General features: G+C 40.4%; 1 protein-coding gene across 2 annotated transcripts in view; it reads right to left on the bottom strand.

Moving 5' to 3' along the window:
* The window catches only part of NEBL (nebulette), a 245,696-nt gene extending 232,555 nt beyond the window's left edge, over positions 1-13,141 (bottom strand). For both annotated transcript variants that reach the window (XM_059489460.1, XM_059489464.1), the window contains exons 1-2: positions 12,900-13,141; positions 11,835-11,929 (exon numbers count right to left, since the gene is read on the bottom strand). In XM_059489460.1, the coding sequence (XP_059345443.1) occupies positions 11,835-11,929; positions 12,900-12,968 (164 nt within the window). In that variant the 5' untranslated portion in view covers positions 12,969-13,141. The remainder of the gene's footprint in view (positions 1-11,834; positions 11,930-12,899) is intronic.
* Between the last annotated feature and the right edge of the window lie 1,609 nt (positions 13,142-14,750).

The raw sequence follows: 14,750 nt of genomic DNA, 5'->3' as shown, positions 1-14,750 counted from the left end.
TCTCTAAAAATGACTATTCTTCACAAGCTATAGGGAAGAATCTTAACTATATTACAACTCCATGCTCTTGAAAACAATGTATTTTATCTGCTTCCACATTCATAGGTTCTTATTTGTAAGTTGTCTTCATTATACTAAACGTGAAATACAACTATAATAAAATTAATATATTAAAATATTGAAATATTGTCTGTATTAATTACATAGTACTTGTTTTGGCAAAATACACATAAGCAAAATAAGCTTAACTGACAAAACTAAATACTTTGTCCCTGAAAGCATTCTACTACTACAAAACCAACAAAGATAACATATAGATTCTTACAGGAAGAAAAAAATTGTTCAAACTGGCAAATTCATGCAAAACATCTCCTAGTAAGAAATTGTTCCATTGGAAAAAAAATTTAACAGGCATAAAATTAATATGCTTGGTAATGTTTAGAAATAATTATTACTCTGAAACAATTATCTACTAGACTGTCAGCTTTAAAGATCTGTTCCTGAATATCCAGTTCCAATTTCTTTGGTTTAAGCTGTTATAGTTACTATTAACTGTATGTGCTAGTTATCTGTTATCCCAGTTGTGCTAGTTATCTGTCATCCCTACTGCCTTGGCAGCAGTCTCTCTGAGGATACACATCAGAGACCCTTAAACATTTACACAGCACACACAAATTGTGTGCAAGCAGTGCAACAAGGGAGGCACACCTGTCCCACACCAGGGGAGTGCTCACAGCACATCAGATGCTGAATTACTGACACACCTGAGGCTGGCAGTGAAGGTGAGAAACCTGCTGGAGAGATCTGACACAAATCAGCCAGGTGGCTTTGCCAATGCACAAAGAAAAATGGCAGAAGAAAGCAAAAGTGGCCTGCTTTTGCTCACCAAACTAATTCTGACAGAGCCTATGTCCCCTCAGAACAAAAGTGACAGGATGGAGGCTACGAAAAATGGGGAGCTGTCATTTTCCTCAGGGTGAAATAAGTAATTAGAGAAAAGTAATCATTTTTACTCTGTTTCCTTCAACTTCTAAAAGCCCATTACAATCTCCTTCTCATCCACAATCAGCCTAACAAGCTTAAATTTTCCTTTTAATATATTGTATATGCAATATTATTCTGCAGAAGAGACATAATATGTCATTGCCTTTTGGGCAATAAGAGACTGCTGCTGACCCAAAAGAGGCTTTAAACAGCAGCAGTAGTATGGTCATGAAAGTTAAGCATTTAATCAGTATAAAAAATTGAATGCTGCTCCTTCAAGTCACAGCTCCACAAAGATAGGAGTCATCCTGAAAGCTCTTTAACACAAGAGTAAGTACACAGCTTGACTAGATTGTATTCAAACTTTAGAATGTCTATCCAAACTTCCTGAAACAAATAGTGGAGAAAATAATTGTTTATAAATAGGGCTACATTTTTCAAGTTTTACAAAAATATCCATAGGTACTGAAATAGCTTGGTAGCCTATAGAATCAAATATCTTTGTAGATCTCTTACATTTCAAGACAGATTCCAAAAATAAATCTTTGTTAATGTTAAATTGCTCATCATTAATAAATGCAAAACATCAACAGAACCAATCTAAATTATCACTGCTCAGAATATCCATCTTCATCTCAATGGAAAAAAGAAGAGTATTTACAATCTACCCTTGCTGAATTAGACTACCAATAAAACTAAGCACATACTGTTTTCATTTTCACATGACTATCACTGTACTTCATAGTTTCCCCTCAAGATTTTCATCTTTCTAGGAGCACTATTTGGTAGCCTAGCTCAGTGTACAGAAATAGTTTTCAGAGGGTATAAAACTGAGAAACCATATTTTTTTCCCAATTGTCATGATATTTCTCATTAATTCCTATCTTCATAACAATCACTTCACTGCATTTTCCTCAAAGCTGGATCATCAGTGCCTGCAGTGGCAATAAACCTAATCACATTTCATATAACAGTATCTCCTCTTCTGAATATCAATTTATTATTAAAATAATGGTAGAATTAAAGGAACCCAGACTGATCAAATATTCTGCAAGAACTGAGACCTGACTGTGTGATGAAGCATGGCATGGAGTAGACTGACCATTAACTCAACCCAAGCTCATCTATTTGGTCTTCCTATTTATCCTTCCAGCTTCTTCCATTTTTTGTTAATATGGATTTCCAGCATTTCTGACACAACTATAACAGGAGCAACAAAGCAGTATAAATAGTGAGGTATCTGGAAATGTCTGTTTTATCTCTATTTTTATCTTCAGATCAAAATAATCCAAAAGCTCATGACAGGATTCATGATGATAGCAGCCCATTCCTAATCAAACACTCTAAAGTGAAAATATCTCCGAAAGTTTGCTACTGCTAAACTTAAAAGTTCAGCCAACATTTTTATAAATTATTTCTCTTTCCCATCTATCCTTGTTTCCTCTGGATGCACCCTCTTCTCTTCCCCTAGTGCAAGCAGACATCACCATTAAATGAGCTAAGTTCTGGGGAAATTACTAGAGGTGTCACATTTCAGACAATATTATTCTTCTAAATATATATTTTGATACATTGTTATTTCCAGACTTTCTCCATTACTCCTAACACTTTCATGCTAATGAGACAGTGTTTGAACAATATGCTAATAACTTTTCTAACAAGCTTCATCTCTTTATTAATCACCTGACAAGTTCCTACCAACTACTTCAAAATATACCACTACTTCAGGCCTTTGTATGTTACAGCATAATTGCAACTCCAAGCCCTCTAAGAAGCTTTGCTTTTCAACACATGTATTTCCAGGCAGGTTCTTTAAAACATGTATTGGCACCTCCCTTAGAGCAGCAACACACCAAGCATGCTGCCAGTTCTAACAGTGCTAATCGTCTCCTGATCAAACACCTATTGAACACTTCTGCTGCTAGAAATCCTCACACTGGTCCTTTTTCTTCTTGCATGACTGAGCAAATCCAGTCAGAAATGTCTCTTCCCTTCTGCATCTGCAGATACACACAACCAATACTATGCAACATAACACCCTGCTGTGTTGAATGTGTGCCACTCTACACTGTTCAGCAGAAATAGTCCGTGCTTTTTTATTCAATTTATTTCCTCTTGCCACTTTTCCCTTCTACAGGCTTAGCCACTTGCATTTTAATTAAGTCTGAAACCAGCATCTTTTTTTTGCTTTAAATTTTTTTCTGAACTATTTCTATATACAGTTTTCTCATATAAAACTGGAACAGAACAAAACAAAAACAGCTATGATCACTTAGTTTGCCAGGTTTAAAAAAAAAATACCTGAGGTATAACTAAATTAAAATGCAGCACAACTTTGTTTTTAAATCTGTGAAATTGGCATTACACCAACACACCTGCATGAAAAAACCTACTATTTAGAGAGGAAGAACATGATGGACTACCTCCACACATTTTCTCTCCTAAGAGGGAAAAAAAACATAGTGCGAATTTTTGAAACTGTGAAGCATGAAAGGAAATTTGTCCAATATCCATATAGTTCTACATTTTTAGAAATCCTCTTTAAAGAGTCACTATGCAATTCCCAGAAAAGCCTTTGCAATATATGCTTAAATGACAACTGGTCAAATTTCAATTAGTTCTTAATTTTTAAACTGCTGTAGGTCTCCTCTCAAGTGTGACACTGAGAGCATACTTTGGTACCCTCCTCATACTAAGATGTGATGGGATCAGTTGCCACCACACAATTGCTGCACAGCCAAGAACAGAAGTTTTGGAGAAGGAAAACAGGAGACATGGGGAGGAGGAAATACAAGAGACTAAAAATTCTGCACTACTTATCAGCCAGCCTTTTGCCCCTAATACAAATGAAAATTAGAGAGGCAACATGAAGAGAAAGCAAGGGAAAACAGCTTGGCCAACTCTGATGTAACATCTACTCCAACATCAGAAGACAGAGGGAGGCAGAGAAAAAAGAAATTGATTGATCTGCAAATTAAGCAGAATTAATTGCAGGGTTTTTGTTCTCAAAAAAGCTGCAATATGAGATGGCATAACTGAAGGCAGCATGAACTGGCTGGTGTCATTTATAACGAGAGACCAGTTATTCAACAAATACTTCACCCACCTCCTTTTAGGGCAAACTTCTCCTTTGTGAGTCCTGTCTACTAACTCCTTTTCAAGGGACTTCAACATCACACAGCCAGACACTGTCCTCAGTGTAACTTCTAAAATCCCTAAATTTAGCAAGTTTCTATAAGCACACCACAATATTCGAAAATTTTAAAATAAAAGTACTTGACTACTCAGCCAAGATAGTTTATTGTCTGGATAATTACAGTAAGCTTTCACTGACATTGTATGTAAACAGCAACACATGCTGCTTGACACTGAGCTGACTGACATGATGCTGTCTTTCTCAATTGGCAATCACCAGCTCTAAAAAATTCAAAATTGTATGAAAGATTGCAACATGCTTATTTTTCTTCAAGCTTTATAAAATAGAGAGAGCATTTCAGGACAGCAGGTTTATTTGCTACCAACAGCAACATTAGCAGAGCAGCACAGAACTTCAAATTCAGCCAAGTGAAAACACTTAAGTTCTTTGGCAAATATGATGGGAGTTTCTATGGTTTACAACACTGAAAACTCCAAACAGTTAAACCACAAAGTTGTTATCAAACCACACCATCAAGACTTCACAGGCTTATTACAACTGGTTCCAAAACTCAAGCCATGCAATGAAAAGAAGCAAATTATGTAGAATCACAAAATTTAACCTATGGTTCTTGTTCTGTTGCCTTAGTATTTTAATAAATATAATGAAATTAACTTCATCAACCTTTAGGACTGAGTACAGAAAGCAACAGCAAGAAAACTGAAAATTATCTTAAGCATCAACAGTTGCTAAAAGACTAGCAAGCAAAGAAAAACCCTCTTACCGAAACTGTCTCAATAATCACAATCCCCTGAGAATAAATTTAGTATATTTTATGACTAAAAGTGCTGAGGATATGCATATGTTCTTCCTTGGAGAAATTATCTGCTATCTACAATAACCAATAATTATAGATATTAAAAACGCACATGTACTTGAGTCAAGACATCAAAGGCAACAGGTCAGGATTCCACACAGCAAAGTTCTCTATGCTTAGTGCAGTCTTCAGTAAAATAAAATTAACTTAAATTAAATGTATTATATTCATCTGCATATTTTCTATTTACTTGTCCCATCAATACTGTAAGTAATACTAAATTGTGACTGTGCTTTGAAGCAACCACAGGGGCAACAACAATATTTTACCTACAGGTAAAATATTAAAACATGAATTCCACAGACCCTATACTCACATCAGGAACTAGACATTACAGAACTGGCTCAATGAAATCTGAGAATTCACCTGCTCTGAGAGAAAAGGTAACAATTCATCTCCCTTGGGGTTGTTTTTCTACTCCACTAGGACCAGCAGGGAAGCAGGTTTGGCTGCACTAAGCTCTAGGTCACCATGGTGCTCTCCACAGCTTGCCACGATGAAACCCAAGGGACCTGTTGGAGCTGGAGTCCTCTCCCTGCACGCCCACCATACAATTAATAGATGCAGATCTTGACCAAACGTGACATCAGGACATGGCCAATTAAACATGTTGAAACAGAACCCAAGAAATGGGTTTGTATCCCACTAATGAGATGCAGTCATAGCAATAAAAAACAGCCCAACCCTTCCCAAGATCTGAGTGTCAGTGATGATTATTCTTTAGTAATTACTTTGCAACTAACCACCATCTGCCTGATGCACATTATTCAGCAACTCTGACAAAGTGTTCTTATGTGCCTTCTTGGAACAGTTTAAATATATGCATCAAACACCTTTAAGAGACTTAAATATATTTTGCCTAAGAAGCTCCTTCAACTGCTCTAGCAAATAGACTCAGCTTTACTTTACATTATTGGATACCACCAATAGTAATTTGGACTGAATATGCTGAATTACACAGAACTGAGCAGCAGGAATGTATGTTTCTTCTAACTATAGTTGTCCTGTATATTTAAGCAAAATCTACATAAATATCCATGATTATGTTATTTCACAATTTTACTTTTCCTCACATAGAACTCAATGCTTGATCTAGCACCCCATGAATAGGTAGAGAAGATAAAGTAATTCTCTTATTGATCACTGCTCTCTACAGAAGGGAAGGCTGCATCAGACCACAGTGGTACACACTGCTCCCAGTACCCTTGCAGGCCTTCAGGTAGCAATCTGGGTGATGAAATAAAGATTATACTTATTAAATTTGCGATCCGCTTCCAGGCTTTCTGGTGGGAGGGTTGACAGGTTGATAGGAGGGGGCTGTAAGCACATTAGAGAACAAAATTAGAATATAAAATGAACTTGACAAATTGGAGAAGCAGCCTAGGGAAGAAAAGGAGATTTAGCTCAATGAGAACCAAGTGGAAGATTCTGTGTTTAGCCAAGAACAATTAGCTGCTCAGATAATGGATAATAACCACTGCTGAGGTTGCAATTCTGCATAAAAACATAGCCCACAAGAATCCAAATATAATTTAACAATAGTTTAGGTTTCACAACAGAAATAATTAAAAGGCAAAGACTGTACTGGGATTTAGGAGAAAAATTATGTACAAGTACCCTTATCATTGTACCAGCTCTGGAATGTCCCATTGGGCACTGAAATGAAATATATATGCTTTGGAAATAATTGAAGGTAAAGAAACAAGAATTAATATAAAATACAATCCATCAGGATGAGGATAAAGTTGGAGCTGTTTTGTTTAAAGAAAAGATTGCTGAGGAGGGACAAATGTTTTTGAATACTGGATCATACTCATACAATGCTGAACAAGAAGTAATGGACTTTAAAAATATAAGTGCAATTGGCTGTGAGCTGAGACCCTTACCAGCTGTCTTTCTAGCAATTCTGTTTTTCCATTACCCATTTAATAATTCATTTTAACGGGAAAGTCTTCAATACACAAAGCTAATAAAGTGATAAAGTGCAATCTTTGCTTTCTAGGAAGGTTTGAAAGAGAGTTTATGGGTTGTTCCTTTTCCAGATAAGATGAAGAATTTGAAAAGCCTGTTTATTCTGTGCATTCTCTTTATTGCAATTCTTAGAATTTGCCCCATCAGATTTCAGGCTTATTCTCTCTGCTTCTTACATAAATTTCTTTCTTCCTGACATATTTAAATTGAGAAATAACCACTTGTTGAAATCAATACTGAAAACTAAGATAATGCTAACTATTTTTAGTAAGAATAACATCATCACACTCCTGGTCATCATCTTGAAATTTTCTCACTGGTAGAGAAAAAAGAAATAAAAAACATTCATGTTTCACAGCTAAAATCAAAGTTCTACACCTAAGTTTGCCTTTCAAGACAATGGATTCCACTTAATGACCACATTCATCCACTGAGTAAAAGCAACTGCCTCTATTTTCCAGAAAATTGTACCATGTTCTTACCATTTCCAAGCTGATATAAAATCACTTTTACATTTTTTTTTACCCCTCCCCGAAAGTATCCTAAAATGTAGGGTTTGACTGCACTTGCACATTGAAGCTGTAGTACTTCTAACAACATCACAATATTTGAAATGTATTTGACTATTTCCGAATGGCACCAGTGACAAAGAAATTAAATCTAGGAGGAAAAAATAAAAGTGATTATGAGTTTTTCTTCATGTCAACAATCCACACTAAGACTGATGGCAGTTGATTTAAATTTTAAGTTATGTAACCATTCCATATGGCGGTTGTCATATATAAAAACTTGAATGAAACTATCCTATGTGTAGGCAATTAGCAAAATTTTAGATACTAAGTATTTCAGAAGAATTTATTGCAATAGTGAGGTTGTTTTGGCAAGAGGGTATATGAGATTTATGGAACTTGAAGCTACTATGCTTGCAGAAATTAAAAATTACATCTCTGTTGGATGTGTTCACACACACACAGGAAAGTCTGCATCAGCAGGTAAAGTTAATGCAGAGAGAATATTCCAAAAATATCCATTTTAGCTTCTACATTTTGCATAAAAAGTAGTCTTGTGTTTTGGTCTAGTGAATCTGTCAAAAGGAGAATTTATATGAACATCCGTAAGAATAAGTTACCATAAAATCATCCTACATGATTCAATCATTTAACAAGCTTGAGAACACAAATGGTAAGTTTCCAAAATGCCATTCCTTTCCTTGCATCATCTTGATTATCTGCAGCTGGGAAGGGTCAGCTCTGAGTTTGCAAAAGACAGAAATATCAACTTTTCTTCTTGACATTTCCATGTATATTAAACAAGTATTTAATAACATCTATCTGCAGATATTAAGGTGGAATAGGGATTTAGATCTGCATCAAAGAATGGCTCATTCACCTGCTTCAGTCAATACATAGCACCTGGCTGAACTAGAAAATTGTCTGAGCCCTTTGTTTCATCAACATTATTTCACAAATCAGGCAGCAATCCACAATCATGGCATATCTAAATCAGACTGCAATAAAAGGCAAGAGTGAAGTCATTAAGGCAAACCCCACAGTGTCCATGTGCGCCTCAAGATGTTGTACATGAGGCCTTTCAGATGAAATGTTAATGCAAGGGAAGTGAGAAACACAATACTGTAAGTTATTATACAGCACTGTACCACTCAGAGGTCCCAGCTGAGATAAAAGCACCATACCATAAGCACTACACAAACAAGCAGAAGTAACTATCTTGACTCAAACAGCTAACAAATCCATAGAGAAAGAAAAGTGAACAAAGTGGTTCAAGCTTTTCTCTACAAGTAAGAGAACTGAAAGCTTTAAAGGACACAGATAGTGAAAATTCCATGATCCAAAGGTGACTCTCTTCAAAGCCATACAGTACACATACACACAAAGTTTTCCCTTTAACCTTGCTGTAAAATCTTACATAGATCTACAGCTTACAGAAGCTATGTCAGTAGCCCAGTCATTACTTTTGGTATCTCTTTATCACAAGGAAGGTATACAATCATTTAGACGGAAATGTGGCAAAATGTCCAACAAAAAACTTGCCTTTAAAAAAAGCAGAATCCTGTATTTATAAATTTTCTGCCCTTTTCTAATGGTCACCAAATTAAAGTACTTTGTAATATATTCCTTCCTGGTTTGCTAGTTCCTGTTATTATGTCTGACCTGACTCTCTACACCAAAAATATAGTTTGAACAACCACAGATAAGCATTCTGTTATATTAACACAAAACCAATTATGTTTTACAATTAAATATCTTCTGATCTTTGCCAGTAAAGTAACCAAATTCATTCATTTCAGCTACTGAATACAGAAAAGAATGAACAATTTTAAGACTGAAGGTCAAAACATATTAAATAAACTTATCTGACCTGTGAATTATCAAAGCACATACAGATATTATTAAAGATACATGTTTTCCAACTTGTCCTTATGAAAAACTAACTATGGTTTCCAAACCTGTTGAACAACTTCATGGCATTCCTCTCCCATTCAGATTAGTGCATACTTATTCACTTTTATCTACAAATAGCACTCTTATCAATGGATGGCCTCAATAAACAGTTCAGTAGTAATTACTGTTTGTCAAGTGTTAGTAGGTGTTTGTATGAGTAAATTTACATTCTTTTCTTTGCAGATTTTATGATCAAGCAGAATTTAACATAAAAATGGATTTGCTTCTTACTAATAAAAACAGAATAAGACACATCATAATTTGTAATACTGTAATGGTGTCTGCCTTGTAAATTAGTTACCTTGAGATGCAAAGATTCTCTCAAAATTTAAACCAACTGTATTTTCAAAACACAGTTTTGCAAAAACATCCTAGCTGTCCTCTGAAGAATATGAAAGTTTGTTGAAACACAAAGCAGACCTTAGTCTTCCCTTCATGGTTCCACAGAATACTTGAAATTATTTACATTATATGATTAAAGTTTGTCATTAAAAAATGGGGGGGGGCATAAAACCCCACCAAACATTAGTTTACTAAAAGTTAAGACCAAAATGCACATTGTTGACATTACACACTATATTTTCTCTCTTTTAAGGGAAAAAAAATCCCCCATTCTTTAAATAGTTTTACATTGCTGCTTGCTATTTCATACATCAGGTTTGAGAGACATTTCAAAAGTAGAGATTATTTTTTCAAGGCTCACTCTCACAAAGCTCATTAAAGCAACTGCCAGGAAGAATAGCACCTGAATGGTACATAACAGATCCATCCGTCATCCTTACTCCCCCTCATCCATCAACAGAGGGACACACACAAGCCATAACTGCATATATGAAAAACTCTCCTGCAACAGAAGTTACATGTGCACAACTTGGAAACGCCCATGTATCAGCATGAAGGAGATTTTATAAACAAACAGTCTTATCAAGTACAAGTAAGTATCAGATTAGATGAGAAAGATCCAGCAACCAAAGCATCATCACTGAAATTCAACCACCAAAATGTAGGTAAAAGGCACCTATCAGAGTTATAATTACTGTAGAGGCTGTAAGCCTGTACTTGAGCTCAGACAGTACCACATGCAGGGCCCCTTCCAGGGCCAACACTCGGGGTTAGTCCCAGCTTGCAGCATCCATCCCACCTCTGGAGCAGGACTCCCTTCCTGCCCGCTCTCCCAGCCCGTGGCACTGGCAGCACACCCCACTCTGTTAGCAGAGGTCTAATGCCACCCTCTACACTGTGTGCAGCGCTGGAGGAAAGCTAGGAAGTTACATATGTAACTCCATATGCTCCCAAAGCAATCCAAGTACAACTGTGCACGCTGAAACAGGTGTTTCAAGTTTTGGCAGCACAGCAGATTTATAGCATAATTTGTATTTTAGACACTGACTGGATTCAATTTTAGCCTGAAAGAAATGGCTGTATGCTATTAAACCTTTCTGTTATGGCCAGCCATAGACTGTCTACTTCAACATCAAACAAATATTTTAAGTATAGGAGGATATTTCTGAAGAAAAATAAAACATGTCCGTAGCTTCAAAACTCTGTCTCTTAAAACATGTGTTAAGTACATAAAGGTGAAAATAACAACAACATACAAATTATATATAAGATCACGTTTGAGTCCACAATCTTAAGAGCTATCCTTCTAAAACAGCATATTATAATGGTTTCTAAAGATTAAAACACACTGAAATGCAGTTAGCAAATTTTAGAAGCATGGTACAAATAACAATAAGCAACTTTTTTTCTCGGTGTATCAAATGCTCTTCTAAGGTATTTGCAAGGCAAATATCAAAGCACACTTCAAAATCCACACAACAACAAAACCTAAAAGTTTAATGCAACATGAGTATACTAGAGTATAATCAAACCAAAATTAATCCATGTTCTTAATCAAAATCTAAGAGAATAGCAAAATAGCATGAAGCAGCAGAAGCAAGAAATTCCTGGCTTAGAAATATGAGATATGTAGAAAAACTAACACTTTTAAAAGCAGGCTGTCATGATTTCTAACAGGGTATTGTCTCTGGTGAACTACACAACCGATAAGCACTTTGTTTTCTTATTACAAAATGCTGATCAGGTCCATAACCCTGAATAGAGAGCTGCATAATGTAGCAGGAGTCAGTACTAGATCCAACACTTTCTGGGAGAAAAAAACCCTGTATCCTCAGATCTGATATGAAAACACTGCCTAAACACATCATAATCAAATAGTTTCATCTTCTATCACACCAATGCAAGTAGAATACCCCATCTGAAAAGATACTGAACTGCTCTAGACTGCACTGCTCTCTCTAGATTAAGTTTTTACAGCACGACAATACCTATTTGACAATATCCACAGCCAGGTTTTCTTTTCATGTGCATTTCTGCAAGACTTGACATTTACAATACTTACGCATTGCAATAAGGTTTCTTTTCATATCCTTTGTAGTTATTCATGTTCAGAGCCATTTTGCAAACTTCACAGTGGAAACATCCTTTATGCCAGTACTGTAAATAAATGTAAAGTAGAATTACTTATGGTACTGATATTTTGAAAGCAGCGGTAGGGTATTGTAAATATATAAACACAATTACTTGTAAATATTTTGGCCATGCATTATAGGTCTCTTAACTAAATCAAAATAATTACTTTCACATGAAACCAAAGGTACTTCTGAAACACCCTCAGAAATGTAAATTCTCTACTAAGGTGAATGCCAAGACCCTCGTATGCTGACCTTGCCAGGATAATTTTTAAGATAACTGAAGCAGGACTTTGACGTTTTCCCTGTTTAAAAACAAACAAATAAACAAAAAAACTACGCCGCTTGCTAAGAATGCAATACTACGCGAATGCAATCACTAACTAATGTGACGGCTGGCTTTTAGGTACGCCGCACAGACACTAAATTTAGCACATAATACGGCATTTTCCTCCTGTGCCTTCCACTGCCTCGCCGTGCCTTTCCGGGCACGGTAATTTGGCGCATCCCTCACAGCCTCACTGTTGTTATTCACGGACCGGCCGCGCTGGGCTGGAGCCGGTGCCACCGGGGCCGCCCCCGCGGGACGGGGCTGTCGCTGCCCGCCCCGAGCCGGCCATGGCGCCGGGGGCACCCGAAACCGCCCCGGCTCGGGGAGGCACCGGCAACTACAGCCGGGAAAGGGCCGCCTACAACTTCACCCCTCGGGGAGCCGGGCACCGTCATTGCCGGGCGGGCACCGCAGGGCGCTGCGGGCCCCGCTGGCCCCGCGGCGGCGGTGACACGGCGGCGGTGACACGGCGGCTGCCCACACCGGCGGTGACAGCGCGGAGGCCGGCGCAGCGGCGGCCCTGGAAACGCTGCATTTGCCACCTGCCGGCTCGCCCCGGTGCCCCGCCGGCCCTGCCCTGCCCTGCCCGCCCCGCCGGAGCCGCGGGGAGCGGGACGGGCACGCCCGGGAGGCGCCGTCCCCGCCCTCCCCCGCGCCCCAGCACCTTGTCCAGGCAGTTGACTTTCTCGGTGGGATAGACCACTTTGCCACAGCGGGCGCACTGGGGGTTCATTTTGCGGCTCCTCTGGGGCGGCGGCTCCGGCGGGCGGCGGCGGCCGAGGCTGCGGTGCGGCGGGCTGCGCTGGACGGGGCTGCTGGAGGCCGATCTACCATCCCCTGCCCTGGCGGGGACGCCGGGGGTCCTCAGCGGCTGCGGGCGGGCGAGGAGGTCATCGGCGGCGGCTGTGGAGGAAGCGGCGCTCCAGCTGACTGCGGCTCGGCAGCATGTGCGAGTGGGCGGGCGGGGAGCCGGCGCTGCTGCCGCCCCCGCCGCTCGCCGCCCGCCCCCGCCGCCTCCCCCGTGTGCCTGCGCGCTCGGCTCGCCGCGCCGCGGGCTCCGTGACTCACGCCGAGCCCCGCGCTGCAGCCGCAAGCCAAGCCAAGCCCACCGGCGCGGCCCGCAGCGAGGGGAGGGCAGAACGGGAGGGCGAGCCCCGCGCCGCAGCCGCCCCGAGCGGGGAGAGATGGCTGTAATGGGGGGGGACCCGCTGCGCCTCTGGGCGCACCTGCCCGGGACTCGCCGGGGCGGGGCCGGCCCCTGCGAGAGGGAGGGAGAGGGAGAGGGAGAGCGAGAGCGAGATGGACATGAGCATGGAGATGGAGATGGAGAGAGAGATAGAGAGATGGAGAGCGAGAGCGCGGGGCAGCGACGGCGCTGCCGGGGCCGCGGGGAGCTCCCCGAAGTGAGGCCCGAGGCCTGGCCGTGTGCCCGTGGGCACCTGTCGGCCGCGGCCTCCCTCCCTCAGCCCCGCAGGCTCCGCGGGTGCGGAACGCCCCAGCGCTGCCCCAGCCCTGCGGCCCGATGGGCTCTCGGGAGCCGCGCTGCAGCCTGGCCCGGGCTGGGTCTCGCCGGGTCTCACCAGCGGTCCCGAGGGGCAACAGAATGGCAGCCGGAATGGCAAATGACGCTCCTCGGAGCAGGCTTTGGGCAGTCATTGCTGACTTGCTCTGCAGCGCTGTGGAGCGGTACAGATAGAACTCATGCGGTTTTTCTTCGCTAAGGACTTCTTCAACTAACTGGAATATAAACCACGCTGTGGAAAGCACTTAAACGAATGCAGCGCAGCCTTTTCTGAGGGTTTTTTTCAGTAGTGCAACACTCTGTGTGGCTCACAGCGAGGACAAATTCTGCACATACTTGGGTGTTATTAAGTAATGAGAATGCAGTCAGCTAAACTGGAATAGTTGGCTGTAATTCTGCCTTAGCAACCCAACTTTTACTCACTGGCTGTTTAAAGGCACAGGGAGAAACAGTAATTTGGTTGAAATTAATAATATATGTGATTAAATGAGAAACACCTAATCAGGCTTTAAATATTACATGATGGAAGTTGTAAAGCTGCCTCTGCCTCATCTAGCCTGAAACATCTGGCACCCGATGAAACTCAGTGTTGAGATGCTGGCTGTGCTGCAAGCAACAGGAAAGCAAATTTGCAGGTAGTCCTTAAATGTTTGTTGCCTCCTGTGGCTATCTCCTGCAGTAGCAAATAGACAATGTGCTGACCAGCCCCGTTTCTGTTCCTGTGATCTACATGCTGGTCCTTTTCACAGCCAGTGCTAGCAAACTGCAGGTCTCAAAAATCCTGAAGCAGATCTTTTTCTTACTGTTGTTGTTAACCAAATTACCTTTGATATAGAATTTAAGATCTCTCTTCTCACTGTTCCTCATTGACAATAGCATGATAATTTTTCACAGAGGCCAAGTTGGCCTCAGTCTAAGATTTCCCAGACAGAAATAGGTGCACAAACAGCCTGCGGTGGCAGTGCAGTGATTCTCATCCTTTGCTACCTCTGT

The sequence above is a fragment of the Ammospiza nelsoni genome, chromosome 1, assembly GCF_027579445.1.
Source record: "Ammospiza nelsoni isolate bAmmNel1 chromosome 1, bAmmNel1.pri, whole genome shotgun sequence".
In the NCBI taxonomy this organism is placed as follows: Eukaryota; Metazoa; Chordata; class Aves; order Passeriformes; family Passerellidae; genus Ammospiza; species Ammospiza nelsoni.
Note: the sequence above shows the minus strand (reverse complement) of the source record. Positions and strands in the feature narration are given on the sequence as shown.